General features: G+C 45.6%; 1 protein-coding gene and 1 long non-coding RNA gene across 2 annotated transcripts; one reads left to right on the forward strand and one right to left on the reverse strand.

The window, feature by feature from the left end:
- The first annotated feature begins 4,807 nt into the window (after positions 1-4,807).
- On the forward strand, positions 4,808-18,786 carry LOC123060809 (tRNase Z TRZ3, mitochondrial). Its single transcript, XM_044483653.1, has 16 exons — positions 4,808-5,205; positions 6,000-6,089; positions 6,580-6,624; positions 6,746-6,800; positions 6,900-6,943; positions 7,067-7,453; positions 7,658-7,923; positions 8,515-8,653; positions 8,742-8,792; positions 9,501-10,009; positions 10,093-10,696; positions 10,986-11,273; positions 13,707-14,459; positions 15,326-15,481; positions 15,685-16,587; positions 18,338-18,786. Exons 1-16 carry the CDS (start codon positions 4,831-4,833, stop codon positions 18,371-18,373), a joined length of 4,701 nt encoding a protein of 1,566 aa, XP_044339588.1. The 5' UTR covers positions 4,808-4,830; the 3' UTR covers positions 18,374-18,786.
- A 187-nt stretch (positions 18,787-18,973) lies between these two features.
- LOC123060810 (uncharacterized) lies at positions 18,974-21,728 on the reverse strand. Its single transcript, XR_006428161.1, has 2 exons — positions 20,207-21,728; positions 18,974-20,107 (listed from the first exon to the last, which is right to left on the reverse strand). It is a non-coding gene; the product is annotated as an uncharacterized lncRNA (long non-coding RNA).
- Between the last annotated feature and the right edge of the window lie 5,736 nt (positions 21,729-27,464).

A 27,464-nucleotide genomic window follows, 5' to 3' on the forward strand; every position in this document is an offset into this window, starting at 1 on the left:
ACAGCTAACAAATTCATGCTTAAGATCAGGCGCCACCGACGCGTGAGTATAAATGATAGGCGCGGACCTCGCGACCTTGACACACACATGGTTACCATCAGGCGCCACCGGCGCGTGACTACATGAGATAGGCGCAACCTGCGCGACTCGGCTAGTGACTACAGACAAACACTTAGGCGCCACCAGCGCATGAGAACAAATAGAGGGCACTCATGGCGCCAAACACTCTAAGTCAGGCGCCTCCATCGCGTGACAAACAGACAGACTCTCTAGATACCTACACCACCCGAACAGGAGCTGGGTAGTGGCTGACGCCGGGTGCGCGAGCAGTTTCACAAGTAGCGGCCCTGACATGAATTCAGTTGTACAATCCATAGAACATGGGCAACAACTGGTGGCACTCATAGCTCAGGCCATCGCAGCAGTCAGCTCGTCGAGGATAAGCTGCAAATCCTCGTCTAGCAGGTTGATGCATGGTGGCGCACTAACCCCTGCCACCTCTGCAAGCTTGGCAAGCAAGGGTTGGGGCACATGGTTTTTAAAGAAGCTCAGACATGTCTTCACGGTGTCATTCGAGAATTCTTTGATGTTCTTGATCAACCCCATTCGTACACAGAATTGCGCTTGCGCTTTTCTAGAGGCCATGAAGGAGGGGCCACCATTTGATTGGCGCGAGCTCTTTGCTTTCTTGGTCATTGAGGCAAACAACTTCTTCCTAATCTGCCCAGTGGACGCATCATCAGTCGAAGGAACCCCAAGCAGTGAAGGGGATAGCAGCGCCGCAACTCTTCCAACGAACTTGCGCTGCTTGTCAGATGGGAGGGAGGTCACACGCGAGATGACCGCATTGACAAGGTCTCGGCCAGCTGTCCCGTCATCCTGCGCGCCCCTGGCTGATCTAGCACGGTCTAACTGGGCCCCGGGCCCAAAACAGATTTCAGCGAGGCCCCTTGGCGATTTCCCCTGTAGCGCGGAGAAGTCAATGGCTGGAGTTCTGGCAACATACGCCTCCCAGCTATTCAGAGGGTGCACTTGGTCTCCACCATTGTTGAGTCTTGCCTGTAACATAGCAGCCGAAGTGGTGGTCCGATCCCAAGAGGCAGGAGCAACAGGGTGAACCATGTCATTTTCGGAGCCCGTGCCCTGACCCCATAATCCTGTCAGCGCCTGAGAGCCCAAGCCCAAGCTCCGTGTCCCCAGCGGCTGGTTACCCCACTGACATTGATGCTGATCCTTTGACAGAGAGATGCCAAAATCCCCAAAGGAGCTGAGAACAGCCTCATGAGACAGGCTCCTTGGTGGGGTGGACGCTTCAAGCTCCTGTTGATGAGGCTGATGCAGGCCCAACGCAGCAGCGACCACCTCCAATGGGGACAGAACAAGGGCATGCCGTAGAGAGAGCGCATAGCCGCTCCAACCTACATCGGTGTACCCCGGCTGCGCGTGCTGCCAAGATGCCACAGCCGCAGAGACCGAGGCCAGTGCCGATGCAGCAGAAGCGCGGTTTGCAGCGGCGACATTGTACAGGTGCAGTGGTGAACTAGCCGAAACAGCAACATGCTCACAACCGTTGTGCGGGTCTCCATCAGGAACAGCCATGACTGCAGCAGACGCGGCTTGTCGGGCGGGTCCATGTGCAGCTTGACGGTGCACCGAGCCAGCAGGTATAGAAGTAGAGGAGTTGGCAGACGCCGCATGATGAGGGGATGGTGGTGGGCTCGGAGATGCCTGCCACCTGCTGTCGTTGCCAGAAGAATGGCTAGGGGCCCGGTGCCTCCTCTCCGGGCGTTCAACACGCCCAGCACGGCGGCCCCCTTGCCGCGGCGCAGGACCGAAGCGCGCGGTGTCCCGGCACTGGGCTTGGCCAATGACGGATTGCCAGAGTGAGCGACGCTTGCCCGAGCACCGGCGGCGGCGGTGGCGATCCTGACCCTCATCATCGGCATCATCGTCGTGACAACGGGAGAGGCGAGATGGACCACCCTGATGAGCGCGCCGGGATGGTGGGACGCGGCCGTCCATGGTCCCGATCTGGACGTCATAGGTGTAAATGCGGGGGCACTCCGCCAGCGGCGAGCCGCCGCCCTGGTCTCGTGATGAGTCGGAGACGATTTGCGGCGAGTAATCTTTTGTCAGAACAAGGTGGATCAGAACACCCGCCATTGGGCCTTGGCGTCCCTCTTCCGCCGGCGTGCCTTCAGGGAGGTGGTGGCGATTGCGCCCATCCCCGGCACAGTCAACGATCGTGAGATCAGAGGCCTTGTGGATGGTGTCGGGGTTCCACGTCCAAACCCAGACGAAGAACACTGTGACATTGTGCAAGCGCTCTGTCTGGCGCTCCATGCGGTCGATGATGCAGGTGTCGCTAAGGAGCTTTTTCACCACGTCCAGCCGCCAGGCGTGGTACTTGATGCCGGTGATAGCGAGGCGGCAGTAGAAGCGGAAGTGGTGAATGGTGCCGGCCGGAGCAGGGTCCCAAGGTTGGAGCTGAAGGTCGATGCCGCGGACACGGATGTATCCTTGCTCCAGCGCCAGATCACGCTGGAACGGCTCGGCGAACCGGATGAGGTAGTCCTCGGGGTGCGCCGACGCCACCTGGATGGAGTCCCACGGGATGCCATGCGCCTGCTCCAGTGCCTTGGCCACGAGGGCAATGTTGATGTCGACCCTCGCGTCCGTGGCCGTAGCAAGGAGGGCGGTGCGGCGGAGGTTATATGCGTCCGCCTCCATCTCCGGCGTGCTCACGATGATGCAGGACGAGCGTTCAGGGCGCCTGGAGGCATGGCCGGGGATGTACTCCATACGACCGAGAGCAGTTGCGAGCGCCGGCCAGGCAGCGGAAGATGCCGGTGGCGGTTGTAGGTGGCTACGGGTGGGGAGCGGAGGTGTAGGCGGTCTTTGCCTGGGCAGTGGCGGTGGCGGAGGGATGGGGGCAACGCAGGAGCGTGCGAGATGGCCCGGGCCTTTGCACCGAATGCAGCGGAGCGGCTCACGGCAATCAGCAAGGCGATGCCATTTTGAAAGGCAGCGAAAACATCAGCCTCTGAATCTTGCCTTGAATTCAAGATATTGCTTCAGAGCAATGGGATCAGTGGGAGGGGCACGCCGGCCCTGCCGCGAATCTCCCGGAACGGGAGCCTGCGGATTCCTCTTCTCTCTTCTGGAGCGAACCTGCTGCCAGCCAAGAGAGCCATCTTCAGCGGCCTCCTCATCGCATCTTGAGGCAGTCAGATGGCCATCAGCCGCGGGAGGGGGGCAACAATAATGGACTGCAGCCTGTGCGGAGGAGGCACGGAGGCCGAGGGCTGCCCCGTCCAGCCAGCAGGCGTGACGACCAGCGAGCCCAGCCTGGGCCGCCTGCCCGGTGGCTCTGCTGGGCAAGATACCACTGGCAAGGGCGGGATACAGCCTTGAATCGAACCCAATGTGGCGGAGGGAGGAGCCGACGAGGGGATCTCCACCACATGGCCTGAATCCTTGCGCGGGCAAGGGGAGGCAGAGGATAGGTCGACCGGTGAGGAGGCCAACAAGTGCAGGAGCGAGGCAGGCTCGCCAGAGGAGCGGTGGTTGGGGCTTGATGGTGGATCTTGGGCTCCAGCCGCCGTGAGGGCAGCGGAGGAAGGGGAGGGAGGCATCACGCTCGATGCTACTCTAGCGCATCTTGTGCAATTCTCATAATGCCTAGACCGAGAGTGCAACTTGATGACTTTTAGACTTGAGAGTCGGAGCGATCTGGTGTGTACTCAGTTCAGTCAACGTATAGGGCCTTGATGGATCACAAAATTGCAAATCAACTAGGTCCACACACATGGGAAAGCATTGTGGAAGCTCTAGGTCCAACCTAAAATTCATGTTTTCTGGTGGTGGGCCCTTAAAAACTTTCTGCCAGCACACGATGAGATGATTCGATGCCATATACGTTAAGATGCATTTTGCCCGATGTGTGATTGTGACAATGAGTCATAAGTTCTGGTATGCAGCTGATGATTTTTTTGATGTCAAACTTTCACGGATGCATCATAGTACATGGGTGAGGGATATTAATGACTCAAGCTTTGTGAGGAGAGATCGAGCAGCTATTATTGTCTCGGTTATGTAGACAATCTGGACGAGTCGTAATAAGTATATGTATGCGAAGTACATTACCAACCGCTACGATCTATGGAGTTGATAAGGGAGTTCATCATGACTATGAATATACATGTACAACGGCAGGCCCAACCGGCGGTGAAGCATGTTTGGCAACCACCGACTATTGGATGACTCAAACTAAATATTGATGGAGCTTCAGAATTTGAGACGGGGTGTACAGAAACATGAGTGGTGGTAAGAGACCATGAGGGAAAGTTCGTGTTGAGCGATGCAGGAAATATATGATCAGCTACGAGCCTTTTGTTTTGGAACTTAATGCGTGTCGAGATGCAATAGTTCTTACTATGGAGAATGGCTACACAAGCATTATCATAGAAACAAATTGTCAAACTGTTGTCATTACGTGAGAGCAAGGCACAAATCGCTCGATAGGAGTCCACATTGTTTTGGAGATGCACACCTATCTCCAACACTTTTAGAGATAAACGGGACGAGAAGTTAATTTTGCTGCTGATTCATGTGCTAAAAGAGCTCTAGTTTTAGAGATATCAACCTCTCTTCGTAATCCCTGATTTTCTGATTGACATTCTGCAATCAGAAGTGATCTGCCAAAATTAATAAAATGCCTAAATGGCGGTTCTAAAAGAAAAAGATGAGCACCCCGGCTCCGGTGATCGGCTATCCGCTCTAAAACCCCCGAGATCGGGATAAAACCCGACCCAATAAAAGTCCTCCGTCATGCCGCCGCAAGTGCCTTCCCCTCTCCGCCGCTTCCTCCCCCTCTCCCAAACCCTAGCTCCGGCCCCGCTCCTCTACCTCTCGCGCCGCCTCTTCTTCTCTTCCGTCTCCGCTCCCCGCTCCCCCTTCACCCGTGCCGCCGGCATCCGCCCCCTCGTGTATCGCTGCCAGGCCAGCCGCCATCACCCCCGCCGTGGGAACAGCACGGCCAGGAAGGAACCCGAGGGGATGGCTAGCGGTGGCGGTGGCGGTGGCAAAGACGCGGGGGTGGCGTTCAATAAGATGCGTGCGGAGGGGAGGGACGTCAGGAAGGACAGGAGCATGGAGCTCAAGAACCGCAGGGCCAACCCCATCAGCACAACCTCCTACGTGCAGGTTTGCGAAATTATTGCCTTATATACTTCGACGGATGCAGTAGATGTGTGGGGCTTGTTTCGCCTCGATTCATCTCAGTTTAGGTAGACGTTCCTCCCCCGGTGGTGCTTCGGCATTCTGCCTAAGACGTCCAGATGAATAATGCACATTATTGTAGCAGGGTGCAATCCGTTTCATGCACTGTGTAGCATATACTGCTCCGTGTAAATCAAGCGCAGTTGGGATACTGGCTGCATGATATAATGTCGGTGTCAGGGAACATGTAGTGCTCAACTGAGATCACTAATTTCGGTGGAATTTATATATTCCTCGTATATTACGAGCGTGGTATCAGTGAATTTGTTGTTGGGAGATCGTAACATGCTTGCTTTAGGAGTTTGGGGATCTGCCTTTGGTTTAAGAAACATCTTTTGTTGTCCCCAACTGGTTGTAATGGGTGATAGTAATAATCATGCAAAAATCACGATGTTCTTTTGGAGAAAACGGAGCATTTTATCTGTTTTATGCAACAAGTGTACTAATAGATTATGCCATATTTTTCCTGCCATCCCTGTAGGTGGATCACTCGCCAAACTTTACACACTTGGTCTATCTGTAATTTTTAGGAACAAAGTGTTGCTGGTCTCATTCTTTTAGCCGTGTTGTTGAATGTTGTCAATTCCGCAAGGACACAATGCCAGTGTTTTCAAGCTTCAACCACTAAACCATCACAACATTTGATTTAGAACTTGAAAGCAGCAACATTATCGTGTTATCTAATTAGTGATTTGACCTTTTTCATTCTTTTTGTGCAGATACTCGGTACAGGAATGGACACTCAAGATACCGCTCCTTCAATTTTACTATTCTTTGACAAACAAAGATTTATATTTAATGCTGGCGAGGTATGATCTTCTGTGTCAAGATATCCTTGTGTCTATTTAACATGCTAAACAGCTTACACAAGAAGCTCGAATTAACTTTTACTTCCTTCTGTATTATGAGGCTTAACAAAGGTGTATGTTTAATAATCACTGCATCCGTTGGGCATGTTGCATCGTCAAACTTCAGAAAACTTTATGCAGTTTTAATCCTTCATCGCTAAAATGTAGTGTCCTAATAGGTTAATTTTAAGTTTTATCTGTTGATAGATGCATACACTCGATGGAGTATATCAGATGCACCCTTCTTCTCTGAGCGGTACAATCATTTGTGCCTAATGTGCTTAAGTGGTTGATTGGGACGCTTAAACCCTTAAATGCATGAGCTATGGTTTCCCCACGTAGGACTGAATATGTAGGTGACTAGAATCGTGTTATTTCTTTGCTATCATTAGCAAATATAATTCTTAACCTGCTTTTGAGCTTACCACACCGATTTCTTGCAATCTAACAGGGTCTTCAGCGTTTCTGCACTGAACACAAGATAAAGTTGTCAAAGGTATGTGATGCCCTCATCAATCATCATCAGCTTTGCAACTCCACGTGCACCCACTCTCGTTTCTTATGTCTTGGTATGGGCAATGTAAATTAGTAACATGCTATATTCTGTACTTCACTAGATTGACCACATCTTTTTCACTCGCGTGTGCTCAGAAACTGCAGGGGGCCTTCCAGGTATTAAAATTTGGTCCTTTCACGCGATTGTCCATGTACTGAATTAGTAGGTTCGTTTGATGCACTGATGCTATTTTGATTTTTCTTTTCTTAATGTAGGTCTCGTGCTAACTCTTGCTGGGATGGGAGATGAGGGCATGTCGGTGAGATGGAAATAATTGTTGCTTGCATTCTTTCTAGTACTGTCTTGTTGTTGATGCTCATGTGTTCAGTTAATCTATTTTGAACAATTGATTATAATGTTATTCCTCTTAACCTTAATACAGGTGAACATATGGGGCCCTTCGGACCTTGATTTTCTAGCAGGCGCGATGAAATCTTTTATCCCAAATAGGGCAATGCTTCATACACACAGCTTTGGTGTGGAACACAGTGCATCTTCTTCACAATCTACAGAAGCTACTGTTATTATTGATGATGAAGTAGTTCGTATATCAGCAATGTTTGTCAAACCGAGGTACAACAATGAAGCCAGGAATTCAACAGATATCAACTCAAAGCCTGGTGATACTGCTATAGTCTACTCATGTGAATTGGCAGAAATTAAAGGAAAATTTGACCCTGATAAAGCTCAGGCCCTTGGTCTTGAGCGTGGGCCAAAGTATCGTGAACTTCAACTTGGGAACTCTGTGAAGACTGAAGCTGGTAGAATGGTTAGTGCTGATTGCTAAACTATTGAACTTAATTATCTCAACATGAACTTTCACAGGCTCATGGCGTTTCCTTACTAGCACATATGTTGTTTAATGGGTCTCCATCCACTCACAACCTATCTCTGGTTGCAAAAAACATTTTCATTTTTTTGTCATATCTCATAAATTTTGTTTTTTAAGTTTCTTCGGACATTTCATTCATAGGTTCATCCAAGTGAGGTTCTCGACCCACCAATTCCTGGACCAATCGTACTTCTAGTGGATTGCCCTACACAATATCACATGCATGAACTGTTTTTGCTGCAATCACTTAGCCGCTTTTATGAAGATTCTTCCTGCCAAACAGAGAATGCCAAGAAAGTAAATTGCATAATCCACTTAGGTCCATCTTCTGTGACAAATACTGTTGATTATCAGAACTGGATGAAATCTTTTGGCACCACACAGCATATCATGGCAGGGCATGAAAAGTAAGTTTCAGTTTCATTTACCTTTTTCGTCTATGGTTTAATTTGTTCTCATGCATTTAAAATAAATAGATTTTACTATTTAGGTTTGAACTTTATTGATCCCACTAGAAAAAATCAGAAGTTAGTTATACTTAACGATAAAAGCAACGAGTTTCTCAAGGTTGAAATGTTAGATTCAGATGGTGTAGATGTGTTACATTTTTCCAATGACTGCATCTTGTGAATGTTTATTCATCCATGCTATCCTCTTGTTTATTTCTATCATAACATTCTTTTATAATTTGTTTCTATTTAGTGATTTTTTCTCCAAATTCCTTATGTCGTACATGACTCTTTTGGTGACTGACATCTTGTGGATGTTCATTCATCTCATGCTATCCACTTTTTGTATTCTCTAAAATCTGTGACGTTTAGTGTCATTAACTCAGCATTAACTGCGTCTTACACTCTTATTACCTGAGTAACATTCTTGTACGGATATGTATGATCTTGAACTTTATTTTCACTCTCAGACTCAAGTAGCTAGAGATATAAATCAGTGGCAGTGCCATACTTTATGGTGACGATTTCCCTCCTTTGTGACACTCGCAGTAAAAACATGGAAGTTCCTATCCTGAAAGGTAGTGCAAGGATATCTTCACGTCTTAATTTTGTATGCCCTCAGCTCTTCCCATCCTCTGGGTTTTGGCCTGTGGAACCTGCAAATGGTATTGATTTGGAGAAGAATAAGGTAAACCTCAGTGATATACGAAACACCAGAGGTTGAATGTTGAAATACCTCCTTCTTGTTAACAGAATCCTTCTTATTGTCCTTTCAGAGTACTTCATTCCAAGCCTGTGAAAGTGTGACAGCAGCAAACTTGCTGAAGGTATGTCCAAGTAGAGTCTATGTTGTATCAATGTGCTAATTACTTGATATTTGACAATTTCTATATTCTAAGGCATCTCCAATGGCAAATAAGGCTGTCTGTAGAAGACTATAAAAACTAGTTTTGCAACAGGTTATCCCTTAGTGTCTTCTCTGGCAATTTAATGCTTGCGTTAATATAAAAATATGTTGTGATTAAGAATTTAGTATTAGATGGGAAAACACATGGTGAAGTGAAAACATCATGTACAATGGAAAAAATAGTGATCACTTAGGCGTGAAGGGTTTATCCCCTTGCCAAGAGAAGACAACCTTCGCTCTTTTATTTTTATCCTCGAACTCACGCAAAAATCCTATGTGGTACCTCTAAGAGAAGGTTGGCATCACAACATTGTAGATGTCCTATTTTTGGTTGTTGTTGCGATGAGATACACTAAGTTCTTGCATGCATAAAAATATTGTTCCATGTATGGATGTAATAATTGATGATCTATTACCTGGAAAGGAAAACTTGGTTGGTTAACTGCAAAATAAGTACTCCCTCCGATCCATATTAATTGACGCTGGTTTAGTACAAAGTTGTACTAACTTCATACTAAACAATCGTTACTTAATTTGGATTGGAGGGAGTACTATTTATTTTGCAGGTTCAACTTATTTTGTTAGTGCAAAATAGGAGTATCAATGTTTGTCTTTTGTTGTCCTGCAGTTTCGTCTGCGTCCATATGCTCAACTGGGGTTGGATAGAGCTTCTATTCCAAGCTTGTTTAGTTATGAAGAAATTGTAGATGAACTTATTTCTGAGATTCCTGAGATTAAAGAAGTTCCTGAGCAGATTAGCAAGTTCTGGCAAAGTAGTGTAGACCAAAAAAATGCATTGGCACCAGCTGGGAAACATATGCTGATGGTTGAAGAGCCATGGATTAGTAAAGACTCCTGTCTTCCTGATATTTTAGATGAACAGGAGAATTCAGCTAAGTTTCAAGATGACAGTAGTTTGAGAGAAAGTGTTTGGAGAAAGCGCCCAAAGGGCAATTCAGAGACCCCCTGCTGCGTGGAGAATGCTACGAGAGAAGATATGGAAATTACGTTTTTGGGTACGGGTTCTTCCCAGCCTTCAAAATATCGAAATGTTAGTTCCATATATATTAACCTGTTTGCACGAGGAGGTATGCTTCTTGATTGTGGTGAAGGAACGTTAGGACAGCTGAAAAGGAGGTTTGTTCCAACAAAACTTCATTAGAAGATTGCAGAACACTTCATGCCAGTTATATTCATAATACTTTTTTTGTGTGTAACAGGTTTGGTGTAAGTGGTGCTGATGAAGCTGTAAAAAACTTGAGGTGCATCTGGATTTCCCATATTCACGCTGATCACCACACGGGTCTCGCTAGAGTTCTTGCCTTGAGGTCAAAATTGCTAAACGGTGTTCCTCACAAACCCTTGCTCGTGATTGGACCAAAACAACTCCTGAGATTTCTAAATGCATATTCAACACTTGAAGATCTTGATATGCAGTTCCTAGACTGCAGACAAACTTTGAAGCCTAGTGTTGAGGAACTTCTTGGTGATAATGCCACCGAATCGGCAACAACTCAACTTGAAAATACCATGTTTGCCCCTGGAAGCAGAATGGAGAACTACAACAAGAAGCCTTCAAGTCCGAAGGATACTACAGCTCTCGCTAATTTGAAAGAAGTTCTACATGAATCAGGTTTGGAGATTCTGTACAGTGTCCCTGTCGTACATTGTGCACAGGCGTTTGGAGTTGTTTTGAGAGCCAAGGAGAAGGTGAGTAGTGCTGGGAAGGCAATTCCAGGATGGAAGGTTGTATATTCAGGCGACACGCGGCCGTGCCCAGCTCTTGTAGATGCGTCCAGAGATGCCACCGTGCTGATACATGAGGTACACTGATTTTTTATTTATTCAATTGCATATATCGACTTGAGTGCGCACAATAATTACCCATTTTTCTCCTATTTCTCTTGACCTCTGTCCATAGTGTCAGGCATTCTTCACGTTTAATTAATGTGGACCGCTAGCAACAGCACTAAATTAGATCTTGCAGAAATTGTATAATACTGTTAACTGAGTACTGTTCTCTTCCAATTATTTTAGCATGCTAAAAGGCGTTAGGTAGGTTGTGACCATGTTGCCTGTCTAATAAACTGTCTTGATTCTTGTTTTGCTTCAGGCGACGTTTGAGGACAGCATGAAGGACGAAGCGATCGCGCGGAACCACAGCACAACGAAGGAAGCCATAGCAGTAGGCACATCGGCTGGAGCGTACCGCATAATCCTGACCCACTTTAGCCAGAGATATCCTAAAATCCCGGTCTTTGACGAGGATGACATGCACAAGACCTGCATCGCTTTCGACCTCATGAGCGTAAACCTCGCCGATTTGCCCGTGCTACCAAAGGTCCTGCCTCACCTGAAGCTCCTCTTCAAGGATGAGATGGTCGTCGAAGAGTCTGATGAGGTCCTGGAGGCCGTGGTGTAGCGAGGGAGATAGTAGTAGTAGACACAACAATGCACATTGTATTTCTTTTCTCGCTCGGCAATTGGCATATGATTTTTAACCCGAGGATTCTCAGCTGTAGCCCTTGTAGACCTGATACATTGCCACCGACCGTGGGGTCAGATAGAATAGAATACAGTTGGGCTCTTGCTGTCATACCTTGACACGCCTTCTGCGAGATATATATTGTCATCCGAAGTACTGCAAATCTGTGATATATTATTACCAAACTTAAACTCATTATTTTTCAGAGTTAATTTCGTTTCTGACATGACGATTTTCTTCTTTATAGAAAGATACTGTGAGTATGAGCTAGAATTGGAGTAGACTGGTTATATGTGAAGTGTTTCCTACTGGAATGTTGCCCCTGTCCTACTGTAGCGGTGTAGCATCTCATCTCAACCACGTGATATACTGAAACTTTTCGGGACGCTTTCCACTACATCTCTCCTGGCTGTGGTGTGGCTGGTGCTTCCTCCCGCGACAGAGAAGAAAGCAAAACGGTTAAAGCCTTAAAACTCCCCGACCTGACCTGACCCGCCACTCGAAGCTTCCACACACGCCGCGTGGGTCACGCCTCCTCGCCCTCCTCCGCTCCGGCCGCACGTGCCGCCCGACCCCCAACCCCCCCTCTCCTCCTCCCCGTACACCCGGTCCACCGCCCCCTCTCAGATCTCGACCTCCCCGGTGGTGCCGCGCTGCCGTGGCGGTAGCCTCCCTCCCTCCACTCCCGCCCTCCCTTAGGGTTTCGGTCGACGAGGGGCGCCATGGATCAGAGCCGGCGGGCGGTGGAGTCCTACTGGCGGTCGCGGATGGTGGACGGCGTCACGGCGGAGGACGACAAGGTCGCCCCCATCTACAAGCTCGAGGAGATCTGCGAGCTGCTGCGCGCCTCCGACGCCGGCATCGTCAAGGAGGTCGCCGACTTCGTCCTCAAGCGCCTCGACAACAAGAGCCCCCTCGTCAAGCAGAAGGTCCGTTACTTATGGCCTCTGATGATTTGGGATCATGTCGTGTTGACCTGACGGGGGGACGAGGATTGGTTGGCCGGTGGCGACGACGATGATCGTTCAGTATAGGACTAGCAGTGGACACTGTTTTAGTGTTCATGCTGATTAGTTTCGCGGTCGTGGTTATGAATTTGTGATTCCTAGAGCATTCTGATCTGGATGGTGTATAGTTACAGGGATTTTCGAGTGTCCAACACTGTTTATTTGTCAGTGTGGGTTGCAGGGAAATAGGCGATTCAAAGTGTTGAAAGGATGGATATAGGAAATTTGGGTTGGTTATCCCAAGCCATAGGTATGGATGACTATCATACCTACTCGTAGTGAGGTGTGGCAATCAACACTATGTCTGGCCAACAAATTGGTTGCCGCTCCATATGTGTTTTTTGACTAAGCATGAGTTCATGGCAGGTGGGCTTGAAGGCTAAGAACCTGTATGTAGCTACTGCCACCCTGCATACCTTCTAACACTCTCCGCCCCCAAATCGGATGAACTGTTACCTTCTGTGCAAATTATCTTGACTGGATTTATACAAGTATATAGCTCCTAATGATGGATATCACTGTCCTTCTGCTTATTAAAAAACCTTAAAATGTTCCGTCCATCCAACTTGCTTGCACGTATCCGCCCTAGATTCTGGGTTTTAGAGTAACACTTGCTTGCCAATTACATTGGTTTTCCTGAAGAATTATGCATGCTTAGTTACAATGTTTGACACTAGTGGGTTATATGAGTGTTTTGTTGCACCCAGTTGTTTCTAGGAGAAACCTGTCACGATTAATGTTGGACTTAAGCAAATATTATTGCAATGACAAAATAGAAGGTGTATGTAACCCTATATATTTTTAGCTCACACAGTGAAGTAGGATGTGAAAACGGTATTGTACACTAGAACTGTGATTGCTAATGGCATTTAGAACATACTTTTTAGCCATGGGGTAGTGATCAACTCCAATCCTAGTGATATATCAAATATTTATCAAGATTTCTAAAATATACTAAACTTATGAGTAGCTCCTCTCCAGGTGAACCAAATTTTGCTCAAGGATTTAGTACTGCTTTGCTGAGCGTTTGTAACCAAATTTTGCTCAAGGATGCAGTACTGCTTTGCTGAGCGTTTGTACCGAATGCTCCAGAATGTATTTATTGAATTGTATGAAATTAGGTTTTCTGTAATCCTCAACCCAAAATGTCATCTTTCAATCATGAGTGACCTGCTGTATATTTTCAGAGGAAATGCTTAGCACCTGTGGTGTAATTTTGGTAATTACATTACCTTATGTCCAAGTTCAAATACATTAGTTTGTTTAATAATCTGATGGAGCCCTAGGCTTGAGTTTCTCTGATTCAGTAACATAATCTTTTACCTCCTTTCCTGCTTTCCAGGCTTTGCGGTTGATTAAATATGCTGTTGGAAAATCTGGCACGGATTTCAAGCGGGAAATGCAACGACACTCAGCGGCTATGCGTCAGCTTGTTCATTACAAAGGACACCCTGACCCCTTAAAAGGGGATGCCCTTAATAAGGCTGTCCGCGAAACTGCAAACGAGGCCATTGCTGCTATTTTCTCCACTGAGGACCCTAAAGCAGTTGTTGTGACAGAAGGTCTAGGCAAGCGCATACAGGGCTTTGGAAACACTAATTATGAGCCATCAAGAGATGACAAGAAGTCTTTCCTCAGCGAACTAAGTGAAGTAGTGGGCATTGGTGGTGCTTCCATTAAACAGGGTTTGAGCAACTTTGCTGCCACACATTCAATGATGCCAAATGATAATGGTGGTATGTACAAGAACCCAATTCGCAGGTCTCTGACCACAGAAACTGATAGATATGGCAGGTACGATCCAAGTGAAATTCAAGGTGAGAGCCGTGCTACATCTGGTGCTTCAAAGAATGTGAGTTCTGGTTCTTGGGGTCCAAGTCCCTCAAGTTCAGCATCAGCCGGTGATACTGAATCAAGTCAACCAGGAATTAAGACTCGTGAGGAGAGACTTTTGGAAACAATTGTTACTGCAAGCGGTGTGCGGTTGCAACCCACTCGAGATGCTCTGCAGATATTTTTAACAGAAGCCTCCAAACTGGATGCAGTTGCTTTGAGCCGTGCCCTTGAGAGCAAACTGAACTCTCCATTGTGGCAGGTGAGTTTAGGATAACCCCCTTTTGGGTCTATTTTAACCTTTGGACTTTAGATCATTTCCTTTTGTGGATATAAAAATAATTGTGAATTATGTGTCTTGGCTCCTCTGACAAGTGACAGTGACGAGTGCATATTTTGTAGACAAATCAATTATTTGGTCTTGTTTATTCTAGTTTACACATAGACACTTTGATATCAAGAAAAGTATTAGTATATAAGAACAATATTTGGTATCTTCTTTGATGCATACTGATTTCATTTCTTGCCACATTTACATTGTTACCATCACTAGATATTTACATCTTGTAGATAATTAGAAGTTCAGAACTGTATGAAGTGGGAGTTTGATTTATAAAAAGACTGCTCAACATCAATAGATGTAATTAGAAGTTTCCATTGTACTTACCATACTATAGAGGAATACAGTATATTAAATATGCACATAAGCTGTACATAAGTTGCATAAAAAAGGCTTTGCCCAAGGAACACACATACAAGTATCAGTGATATTGCAGTCCATGATATGCTTGAGCATGTGTACCCAGCAGTCCTGATACTACTGTGAAGCAGCTAGCAGCAGTCTCTCAATTGTCTGGATTTGTGATGTTTAGCTTTCTTTGTCAATATATACCAACTTTTGTTGAATTAAAACGGATTTATATCTGGCAGGGGTTAGTGATAGTGAGCATTCTTTTTTTTGGACGTTTGTTGATCTTATTTGAATAAATTTGGTACACCATTTATTCACATCGTGAATTCTATTGGTTAGGTCACGTGGGTGTATTTTTTAGCTTGATTGATCGCAGCATTTTGATGCTTTTCGTCTTGTTCTGATAAGTACTGAATATGTGTTTGTTTACTGCTCAGGTTCGCATGAAGGCTATCTGTGTACTGGAAGCGGTTGTAAGGAAACAGGATACTGATCCTTATTCCATTGTTGCTTCATATTTCAGTGAGAACAGTGCTTCTGTTGTCAGATGTTGTGAACTGCCACAAGTTTCTCTCAGAGAAAAGGCTTCAAAAGTGAGTCAACTTACAAAGCTGAGTCTCTTAAAATAAAAATTGTACATATTCCATCGATGAAAGAGAATTTTGAAATAAGTCATGCTCTGTTTTCTGTAAATCACTATCTGCAGTATGTGTATCTTTCTCTAATCTTGAACGACCAAAGCCTTTTTTGTACCAGCCATTGCCAAAGATGTAATAAGTTGTATCGATTTTCTCAGGTATTAAATCTGCTGGTTGGGGAACAACCTACCGGAAGCAAACATCTTTCAGAATCAAGAACTACACCCACTCCTGTTCAGATGCCTGATTTGATTGATACAGGGGATCAGGATGATCTAGTAACTCAGAGTTCAACTCAAGAAAGCAGCGAGCAGATAATGTGGAACAGTAATTATGCTTCTTCAGTTGATGATTTGCTTGGTGGTGAAACTATTGGTAATACCAGTGCCACTAGCAATGGTAATGGAAGTGATCTGTTTGCAGATGTATCATTCCATGAGGAAGAGATTAAGGAGACTAATGACCTATTCTCAGGCATGACAGTAGAGGAAAAATCCTCAGCCCCCGTGCATGATAACTCTCTGATCGAGCAAGATATATTTGGCAGCAGCCCGGAGCCATTGTTCCAAGAAAGAGTTGATGACAAAGGAACTGTCAATGATTTAATGGCTGGTTTGAACCTTAATGGCACTACCCAAGCTCAGCCTGGACTAAAAGCAGAAACTAACGGTAATCTCAATGGTTCACAGTTCTTTGACATGAACAGTCAGAATAGCCATGTGGCAAGTGGTGCAGCACTAAATGGTATCCTTGGTCAAAGCTCCTTCAATCAACAGGTTCCTATGCAGTACACCTTGTCACCACAAATGTTTGGTCAATCATTTGCTGGGCAGCAATTAAACTATGGTGCTATGGAAGCTCTTCTTGCTCAGCAGCAGCACTTACTACAGAACTTGGGAAATTTCAATGCTGGACTTGGGCATCCTGCTTTCAATTCAATGAGTGGCGGAAATGCATCTGGGATGCCAGATATTTTCAATTCAAGTAATCAACCTCCACATCAAGTAGCTGTGATGAGCAATTCTAAGAAAGATGAAACTAAAGCTTTTGATTTTGTCTCGGTATGCATTTCCATCTAGTGCCTATTTGTCATGCTTCATTTCTTGCAGACATTAGTTGCTGTTTGCAGTCTGGTAAAAAAAAGCAATATTTTAGACATGGACAGTCCTCCGAGTTCCAACTTCCAAACATAGCTTTGACCACCATTTTTTTTATCACTAGCAATCGTACGCACGCAATGCACGTTGCTTGATTGCATGAGGAACTTATGTACCAATATATGTAGAAAAGCATACTGTAAATTTACTCGTTACAAGTGTTTCCCTTGCAAAAATACCTTAAGGAAAACATGCTGGACATTAGCACGCAATGAAATGATAGTCAGTAGAAATTAAATAAGCCATGTGTGAATAATTAAGCGATTACTTTATCCTACTTAAATTGTGAACAGTTACTAAAAAATAGTAGTAGTGCATTTGCGAACCATGTTCGTCTAACATAATTAAAACATGCAAGAAAATACAGTTCTCGTGGCATATTTTTTACCCTCAGTATCATTGATGTAGAAGAAAGTAAAATAGCTAATATTTTCTTAAAGAAATACTGCGTAAAAAATGCAGACTTTTTATATTAATACAAATGTAGTTAGGGAGTAACTAATTATGAGTCACTAAGTACATTTAAGAAGCTATTACTATAGGAGCAATTAAGGAAGGTATATGCAAAACATTTGGATTGGAATTTATGAAATTGGATTAAATATTTGGACGGCTTAGATCAAAAGTATCCCAATCAACTCATGTTTTTATATTGGTATATATTGATATGGATATGGATAACATGTTTATAAAATCAAATGCAATTATCTTATGATACATCTACTCACATGATTTTCAAATGGTTTATCTAACTGTTAAGTTGAGCTGAAGTAATACACTGGACACATTCTAGGATTTTACCTTTACCCTTAGGAGAATATTCAATATTTATTTAGTTTTTGTTGCACATTCTATCTAAGTAATAAACTTAAATTGAACATGCACGTTGTTGAGGCATTTCTTCTCTTCTTGCAATATAGTTTGAAAATTAGGATCGCAAATGTACTTGCAATTGTGGTATGTTGTTTCTGTAGCTTGTATGGATTTAATGGTATTTAGTATGCTCCAGATTGCATCATTGATTTGAGTGTTTTTATGCCTGCATTTATGTTGGTGGGATTGCAATATGGTACAGAGAGGATATGATGATGTGTCATTCTCATGTGCCTCATTTTGTATTCAGCTAGTTTCTCAGTGAACCACCTTAACATTTTACAGAATTGGAGTACTTGATTTTGCTTTGCCTATATAAATATTGAACTTTGTCCTTCAGAAGCTCTTATGCCTTGGGATATTGCAATTACAAGAGCTACAAGTGTGTGGACAGAATAATGGAAGTAAAGTAAATAAGATACTTAGTTTTATGTTGAACTGTAAGTTGCTAATGATGTGACAAGGAACATCATGGTTGAGCTAACTGCGACACTCATTTTGATTATGTTCATAATCATAAGGGTGCTTGCAGCTTCTGCCCATGCATGTTAGCTGCATCATATTCCTTTTTTTAGATGGATGCTGCATCATATTCCAGTGCCCATGTTAAATGATATATACTCCACTTCGAAACCTAATACAGTAGATCATGTTAAGTTTAATCGACTAATTTGGGACCTCAGTATTTAGTGCCTGGCATTATTGCATAAGAATGTATTGTTGCCGTCCTGACACTCAAAGCATCTGCCTCTGTTGTTTAACAACTTCGCTGGTTTTTCAGGATCACCTTGCAGCAGCTCGTGGTTCAAAGAAGTAGACCCTAAAAGAAACGGCATGTTCAGAATTTTGACAAGAACAGAGATGTCAGGCTTCATGGGATTGGCGTACATATCATCGAGGATTGACTGATAGCTGCCTGGGTCACACGGCTGGTTTTGCTTAGCATGCAGCAGATGTTGAAGATTATCGCTCAAGGTTCCCAGACTGGGTATTGTGTATTTAGAAGAAGGCTGGTTTAAGTTAAAAAAATAAAATGTGAGTTTCATTTTCTTTTACCTTTTTCCCAATTTCTTGTCCTCCTGAAAGAGTCAGACATTGTATATTCAAATATGCTGCGGGATTTTATCTTTTGTTACTTTACGAATACATTTTTTTCTTTTGATGGGAATTGTAAAGTTCGTTAATTTAAGAAAGGTGAAATGCTGGAAGAACAATCATATTTTTGGGAAAGGTGGGAGCTTTCTTTCAAACATTCATATTTACAAAGGATCTTTGCCTAGGTCTGCCAGTGAGGCCACAAAGCACATTTTCAAAAATATTACAATCCCGCGGAATAGTACAACAGAAAACAGAAACATTGCATACGTAAAAAAAAAAGAGACAGAAACATTGCATACGTAAAAAAAAGACAGAAACATTGCATATCCAAAATTACAAACTCAGTATTATAAGCCATGAATGTACAAAGGACGTCTTCCTCTCAAGAGGAATGTAAGCTCTGCTACAACTGAAATACACAATACCATAGTACCATTCCTACAACTACTGTTTTATTCTTCAATGGTTGTCGATGCACCAACTACCAATACTACTGGCTAATATTGTATTCTGCATCTACAACTCTTAGCTCTTTTTGGTTTCTTGGGCGGTGATAGAGTACTGCTACCGCATTCCACAAAGCAGAAACCCTTTGAGCCACTCTTGAGGCCTCCAAGAGCGGACAAGTGAAGATCCTCCTCACCTGCCTGATGTAAAGGATGCTCGGTTTCCCCTCTGACGAGCACTCCATCGACTATGGAGGAAGCCAGGAAGGCGTCGGGCGATGACAAGGTCTCATGGTGAAGTTCTACGGGACCTGTTTGTATTGTTTTCTCTCTCTCAAGGTCCTTTCCAGTGTTGTGCTTGCATATGTCTCGAATTTTCTCCGCCTCTTAGTGGATTCTTTCACATGGATCATTTTCCTCGTCCGAGAGTTTACACCCTATCAAAGAGTATACAAAAACTATAGATTTTGTAAATTAAATCTTCTAGAAAGATCTCAGATATGAGTCCCTTTTTGACATATATCATCCAAGATAAGAAGACACGGCGAACAAGCATGGCTTTCAACAACTCCCAAGTCAAAACTTTTCACAACAACTAAGTCGCGGGAAATTGGTAATTGGCTCTGACATCCCACCGGATTGCTGATGGAGTTGAAACAAAGACGATGAAATTTTGAAGACACGACATCTAAAGTCTGGAACAGAACGGCACAGCCTCACTCGCGTCCAACTTCCAAGTACTCGTTGGATCGATAAAGTTAACAAGAGATAGAAACACAATAACAAGAGCATACTGCATCAATTACTGCCACGGTGTCAGCCCTAATCCTATGAAGCACTTGCAGTGCTGAATTCAGTTCTGAGCCAATAGGGTGGATCAAGCATAGGGCTAAACTGTAAATACCAGCACTACTGAAGTCTCAACTTCAGTGACAAGAAAAGCAAGCAAACACGGTTTAGCCATTGCCAGCCGGTGGCCAGTGAACTTGATCTATTGCTTCCCCTACCTGAAACCAAGGAAAGGATAATTACAAAGAAAACTTCAGTGTGTAGTGGAAGAGACACTTAATTTGTTACATGTACATATACGACTTAATTGACGTAACCTGTGAAGAAGTTAACCCAACTTCTCATTCCTCATTTTTGTCTCACAGATGCAGTTGCTGCAGCTCTTCCTTCACGCCATTCAGTCTCCTTTGCAGAACATTAGTATTATACAGTACTAGCCAACGCATAGAAGCTTCAGCCCATCGGATCATCGAACTCTCTTGTGGGTAACAAAAACTAGACGAATATAGTAACTTACCAGTATTTGTCACGCCAATATAGACTTTTTTTTTGCGGGATACAACAATACACTGAATGGGGGGGGGGGGGGGGGGGGGGGGGACGAAGGAACTGCTACAAGCATTTTGATAATTATTAGGAAACAAAATTATTCTAATAACAAATATTCCATAAGTAGTGTACTACAACAAAGAGAGAAGATACTAGATTCGAACAAGCCTACTCATCCAGGGACAGTTGCAGTTAGAACTTAGAAACACTAGCTCCCTAACAAAATTATATTAAAAATTTGCATACATTAAAATGAAGCATAACAGATAATGTTTAGAAACAAATCTGTGTTCAAGGAAATGCATGAAATCCAGAAAAGGATTCTCTTATGAAATTCACTTCAATATGATCGCTCCATGACCTACTCATATCTAACAGCTTATTCAGATTCACTGTGCATATTTTCTCAGACCATTACAAGTCTCGAAAACAAAAAAAATATAGCACTTGATCATAATAATAACTAGCACTACGTATGTAGTACAAGAGAGAAAGATGCTAGTTATGGTTACAAAAATGACTTCTGAATGGATTACCTTCCCAAAAAACATCTGTTTGAATTCCAGGAGACAATTTCTATTGGAAATTTGCATGTATTGATGTACAAATATTATTGTGGGAGCTGCATACCCATCGAAGGAGTACCTCATGAGAATTCACCGGCATGCCGGCATCGGTGAGCAACCTCAGGAGTATGACGCTCCTCGATCTCTCTTGGAACAACCTCACCGGCGCCTTCCCTGGTACTACGCTATATGCCTGCACCGAGCTCCAATTTCTCGACCTCTCACACAACTCCTTCGATGGAGTCCTTCCAGGCGACATCAATGGGCTATCACCATTGATGACGCATCTCAACCTGTTGACCAACAACTTTAGTGGTGTTGTGCCGACGGCGTCAGCCGAGCTTCGGCAACAACACCACTGAAGTTGTTGGTCGACGTTTTGGGGTGCGTCATCAATGGTAATAACCCATTGATGTTGTCTGGAAGGACTCAATCAAAGGCGTTGTGGGAGAGGTTGAGAAATCGGAGCTCGGTGTAGGCATAGTGTAGCACCAGGGATGGCACCAGTGAGGTTGTTCCAAGAGAGAACGAGGAGCAACAACCTGAACCGAGTGCCAAACTTGTATGTGCTATGGTCGGTAAGTGGGTCCTCTAACATACAGTAGGCTCATGGCTGAGTGCAAGCACAGGGATCCTACTAGATCGAGCACAGGTTAAGGTTGTTGCAGACAAGTTGAGCACACCTGAGTTCAGGTTGTTGAAGTCTGGAGGTAGAAGATGTGCTCAGAACCGGACTCAGGTGTGCTCAACTTGTCATGCAACAACCTGAACTGGACTCGGGTGTGCTCAAGGAAGATGCTGGATCGTCCTGGAGAGCGCTTCTTGTGGGTTGCTGTGCCTTACTGGATTGGGCAGCTTGGGGGGGGGGGGGGAGAGATGTTCCTGTGGGTTGTGTCTCAGTCCCAAGGGGACTGCCCCCTTTATATATAGAGCAGGGGGGGAATGCATTCTCCGTCCATGCGAATCATATTAGACAGTGCTCAAATCTCTAAAATCTAGATTGCTCTATCTCGTTTTTAATTGGAGAACCATATTCTTGGCATCGGGAAAGGACGCTTCTAGAACACTATGAGATGATAGAGCGGGGGTTCAGTTAAAAGATCCAAAGGAAAACGAATAGACGGAAGTGCATATGGAACTGATTCCTGCTTTGTTGGAATGGACACGAATGCTTGTGAAATTTTGATTTTGATTTTCTTTGCAAGAATGTGGAATTGTTTCTCAGACATACTCGGTAGAGATGGACTGGTGCATGATTAGTGGACGTCCCATCAATGTAGTATGTATTATGGACCGATTCGGTTATCCGCAGCTCCATCCAGTGGATCGGAGCAGAGTGAACCTAAAGGGATAGAGATTCGAATGCAGGAACTTATTCTGGATATCAGATCAGATCATAGAAAGGACATATCGTTACTTACTTGTTAGGCTCGTTTTATGAGTTTAAGTTTGGTGGAAATTAAGGGCCTCTTTGATTCATAGGATTGCAAAAACACATGAATAGAAAAAACGCAGGATTGAAATGGCATGTCCATTGGATCCCTATAGGATTTGAGTTTGTTTGATTGTGTTAAGAGAAAAACAAAGAATTTCTTTCAAGAGATTTGAGTGGATGCTAGAATTCCTGTGAAATGTAGTATAAATGAATCCTTAGGAAAAAATCCTACAGGATTCAATCCTACGAATCAAACGATCAACATAGGAAAAATTCCTAAGGATTCTAATCCTTCAAAGATCCTATGAAAATCCTTTGAATCAAAGAGACCCTAAGGAGGGAAGTGGTCAAGTGGATCCTCTTAACTTACAGTAGGCTCATGGCTGAGCGCAAGCACGGGGATCTTCCAGATTTCTGCAAAGGTGGCCTCGTGCTCTAGCGTCCACTCCGCGGAGTCCGGACCGCCGAGCATCGTCCACACGCTGATCTATGCAGCGGCGCCGCTGCTACGGTTCGTGTAGCAAAGAGAGCCTTGGCTCAGTGGTTGGCCATGCGGCTGGGCAACTTAGTGACCCGAGTTCAATTTCTAGAATTGACAGGTGATGCACAGGGTTTTTCCCCGTTTATTGAGAATCAAGTTTGGTGTGTGATGAAACCTCTCATCAAGTAATATCTTGATATTCACTTAAAAATTTTTGAGGACCATGTTTATCTTGGTACTCATACTAGAATGGTCGTATGCATTCCTGATTGGTGCAGAGGCCGAGAAGTGAAATTCTCCCCCAGTTTTTTTAGACATTTATAGAAGTGTCCCTAGCAGATGATGGGGACAGGGGCGACTCCACGGGCGACGTCTCGGGCGGCCTCAACCGCCGGTGAACGGTGGGTAGGGGGTCAGTTTTGGGCGCTGGCTGACGGCGCCGGTGACTCGAAGGACGAGGGCGGTGACCCGGACGGCGAGGAGTCACCGGCGGGTTCGCCGACGCCGTCGGACGCGATCTGCGAGGCGTTCTGGGTTGGATATTCTGAGGACAAGGAGGCGTTGCTTGTCGACCTGGCGATCCCTTGAGACGATCCGACGAGGTTAGGACTGAAGGAGGAGGACAACGTCGTGATAGTTCGCCGCGTCGTCCATCGTCGCACGGTGGCATCGGCGATCCGGCCCTGGCGCGGTCCTCTACCCAAGGTAAGTCTTCCCAAACTTTCCCTGTCCGATTATTTTGAAGCGGGTGCTTGGAAGATGGTCAAGAGAAAGAAAAAGAAACGGCCGGCGACGGCGGTGGCGGCCGGCCGACCGGCTGAGATCCGCCACGCATGGATCCAGCGTTTGAATTCCCTGCTCGACGCTGTTTGGCCCGTTGCGGCTAAGGCGAATTGGGCCCGGTCTGCGGAAAGGAGTGCAGCCCAGCTTAGGCCGAATCAGAGTGGGCCGGGGATAACTGGGTATGAGGCTGAGGCTATCCCGAACTCCACATCAGTGCAGTGCTCTGGCCCGTGCGTAATCCCGATCATGAGTCGATCGTTGGAGTGCTCATCACCGCCTCCTAGGGTTAGACGGCGTTGTGCGGTGCCAGGCTTCGCGGCATGCGGTACAGGGCGCGTAGCTCGCATCCCTCCCCTTGCGGCAATGGCTGGTCGAGGTGGTGCTGCTATGACTGGGCAGAAAACTCTGGTTGTAGCTGGGAATGCACCGGCATGGCGAGGTGGTGGTGCTCCGCCGGGTCAGAAGCCCAAGATGGCTGCCGGGACGGCACAGGCTGCAGGGTCTGCGGGTCATGGCGGAGGTGTTGGGGAACGTAGCAGAATTTTAAAATTTTCTACGCATCACCAAGATCAATCTATGGAGTCATCTAGCAACGAGGGAGAGGGGGGTGCATCTACATACCCTTGTAGATCGCGAGCGGAAGCGTTCAAGAGAACGGGGTTGATGAAGTCGTACTCGTCGTGATCCAAATCACCGATGACCTAGCGCCGAACGGACGGCACCTCCGTGTTCAACACACGTACGGTTGGGAAGATGTCTCCTCCAACTTGATCCAGCAAGGGGAAAGGAGAGGTTGATGGAGATCCAGCAGCACGACGGCGCGGTGGTGGAAGCAACGGTGATCTCGGCAGGGCTTCGCCAAGCTCAACAAGAGGGAGAGGTGTCACGGGAGGGAGAGGGAGGCGCCAAGGGCTAGGGTGCGGCTGCCCTCCCTCCCCCCACTATATATAGGACCCCTAGGGGGGGGGGGCGGCGGCCAAGGGGGGGTGGAGTGCCCCCCAAGCCAAGTGGGGCGCCCCCACCCCTAGGGTTTCCAACCCTAGGCGCAGGGGGAGGCCCAAGGGGGGCGCACCAGCCCACTAGGGGCTGGTTCCCGTCCCACTTCAGCCATGGGGCCCTCCGGGATAGGTGGCCCCACCCGGTGGACCCCCGGGACCCTTTCGGTGGTCCTGGTACAATACCGATTACCCCCGAAACTTTCCCGATGGCCGAAACTTGACTTCCCATATATAAATCTTCACCTCCGGACCATTCCGGAACTCCTTGTGACGTCTGGGATCTCATTCGGGACTCCGATAAACTTTCGGGTTACCGTATACTAATATCTCAACAACCCTAGCGTCACCGAACCTTAAGTGTGTAGACCCTACGGGTTCGGGAGACACGCAGACATGACCGAGACGACTCTCCGGTCAATAACCAACAGCGGGATCTGGATACCCATGTTAGCTCCCACATGCTCCTCAATGATCTCATCGGATAAACCACGATGTCGAGGATTCAATCAATCCCGTATACAATTCCCTTTGTCAATCGGTACGTTACTTGCCCGAGACTCGATCGTCGGTATCCCAATACCTCGTTCAATCTCGTTACCGGCAAGTCACTTTAATCATACCGTAATGCATGATCCCGTGATCAACCACTTGGTCACATTGAGCTCATTATGATGACACATTACCGAGTGGGCCCAGAGATACCTCTCCGTCATACGGAGTGACAAATCCCAGTCTCGATTCGTGCCAACCCAACAGACACTTTCAGAGATACCCGTAGTGCACCTTTATAGTCACCCAGTTACATTATGACATTTGGCACACCCAAAGCACTCCTACGGTATCTGGGAGTTGCATAATCTCATGGTCTAAGGAAATGATACTTGACATTCGGAAAAGCTATAGCAAACGAACTACACGATCTTTGAGCTATGATTATGATTGGGTCTTGTCCATCACATCATTCTCCTAATGATGTGATCCCGTTATCAATGACATCTAATGTCCATAGTCAGGAAACCATGACTATCTCTTGATCAACGAGCTAGTCAACTAGAGGCTCACTAGGGACGTGTTGTGGTCTATGTATTCACACATGTATTACGATTTCCGGATAACACAATTATAGCATGAACAATAGACAATTATCATGAACAAGGAAATATAATAATAACCATTTATTATTGCCTCTAGGGCATATTTCCAACAGTCTCCCACTTGCACTAGAGTCAATAATCTAGTTACATTGTGATGAATCAAACACCCATAGAGTTCTGGTGTTGATCATGTTTTGCTCTAGGGAGAGGTTTAGTCAACGGATCTGCTACATTCAGGTCCGCATGTACTTTACAAATATCTATGTCTCCATTTTGAACACTTTCACGAATGGAGTTGAAGCGACGCTTGATATGCCTGGTCTTCCTGTGAAACCTGGGCTCCTTGGCAAGGGCAATAGCTCCAGTGTTTTCACAGAAGAGAGTCATCGGGCCCGATGCATTGGGAATGACTCCTAGGTTGGTAATGAACTCCTTCACCTAGATTGCTTCTTGTGCTGCCTCCGAGGCTACCATGTACTCCGCTTCACATGTAGATCCCGCCACAACGCTTTGCTTGCAACTGCACCAGCTTACTGCCCCACCATTCAAAATATACACGTATCCGGTTTGTGACTTAGAGTCATCCAGATCTGTGTCGAAGCTAGCATCGACGTAACCCTTTACGACGAGCTCTTCATCACCTCCATAAACGAGAAACATATTCTTAGTCCTCTTCAGGTACTTCAGGATATTCTTGACCGCTGTCCAGTGTTCCATGCCGGGATTACTTTGGTACCTTCCTACCAAACTTATGGCAAGGTTTACATCAGGTCTGGTACACAGCATAGCATACATGATAGACCCTATGGCCGAGGCATAGGGGACGACACTCATCTTTTCTCTATCTTCTGCCGTGGTCGGGCATTGAGCCGTGCTTAATCTCGTACCTTGCAATACAGGCAAGAACCCCTCCTTTGACTGATCCATATTGAACTTCTTCAATATCTAGTCAAGGTACGTACTCTGTGAAAGACCAATGAGGCGTCTCGATCTATCTCTATAGACCTTGATGCCTAATATGTAAGCAGCTTCTCCAAGATCCTTCATTGAAAAACACTTGTTCAAGTAGGCCTTTATGCTTTCCAAGAATTCTATATCATTTCCCATCAACAATATGTCATCCACATACAATATAAGAAATGCTATTGAGCTCCCACTCACTTTCTTGTAAATGCAGGCTTCTCCATAAGTCTGCGTAAACCCAAACGCTTTGATCATCTCATCAAAACGAATGTTCCAACTCCGAGATGCTTGCACCAGCCCATAGATCGAGCGTTGGAGCTTGCACACCTTGTCAGCATTCTTAGAATCGACAAAACCTTCCGGCTGCATCATATACAATTCTTCCTTAAGGAAACCATTAAGGAATGCCGTTTTGACGTCCATTTGCCATATCTCATAATCATAGAATGCGGCAATTGCTAACATGATTCGGACAGACTTCAGCTTCACTACGGGTGAGAAAGTCTCATCGTAGTCAACCCCTTGAACTTGTCGATAACCCTTAGCGACAAGCCGAGCTTTATAGATGGTTACATTACCATCCGCGTCTGTCTTCTTCTTAAAGATCCATTTATTTTCTATGGCTCGCCGATCATCGAGCAAGTCAGTCAAAGTCCATACTTCGTTTTCATACATGGATCCTATCTCGGATTTCATGGCTTCTAGC

Source organism: Triticum aestivum, chromosome 3A, assembly GCF_018294505.1.
Source record: "Triticum aestivum cultivar Chinese Spring chromosome 3A, IWGSC CS RefSeq v2.1, whole genome shotgun sequence".
Taxonomy (NCBI): Eukaryota; Viridiplantae; Streptophyta; class Magnoliopsida; order Poales; family Poaceae; genus Triticum; species Triticum aestivum.

Coding starts and splice junctions, on each gene's coding strand:
- LOC123060809 (XM_044483653.1), top strand. CDS start 4,831: ATGCCGCCGCAAGTGCCTTCCCCTCTCCGCCGCTTCCTCCCCCTCTCC. Junction 5,206..5,999: donor GCACAACCTCCTACGTGCAG/GTTTGCGAAATT, acceptor CTTTTTGTGCAG/ATACTCGGTACAGGAATGGA. Junction 6,944..7,066: donor TGGGAGATGAGGGCATGTCG/GTGAGATGGAAA, acceptor ACCTTAATACAG/GTGAACATATGGGGCCCTTC.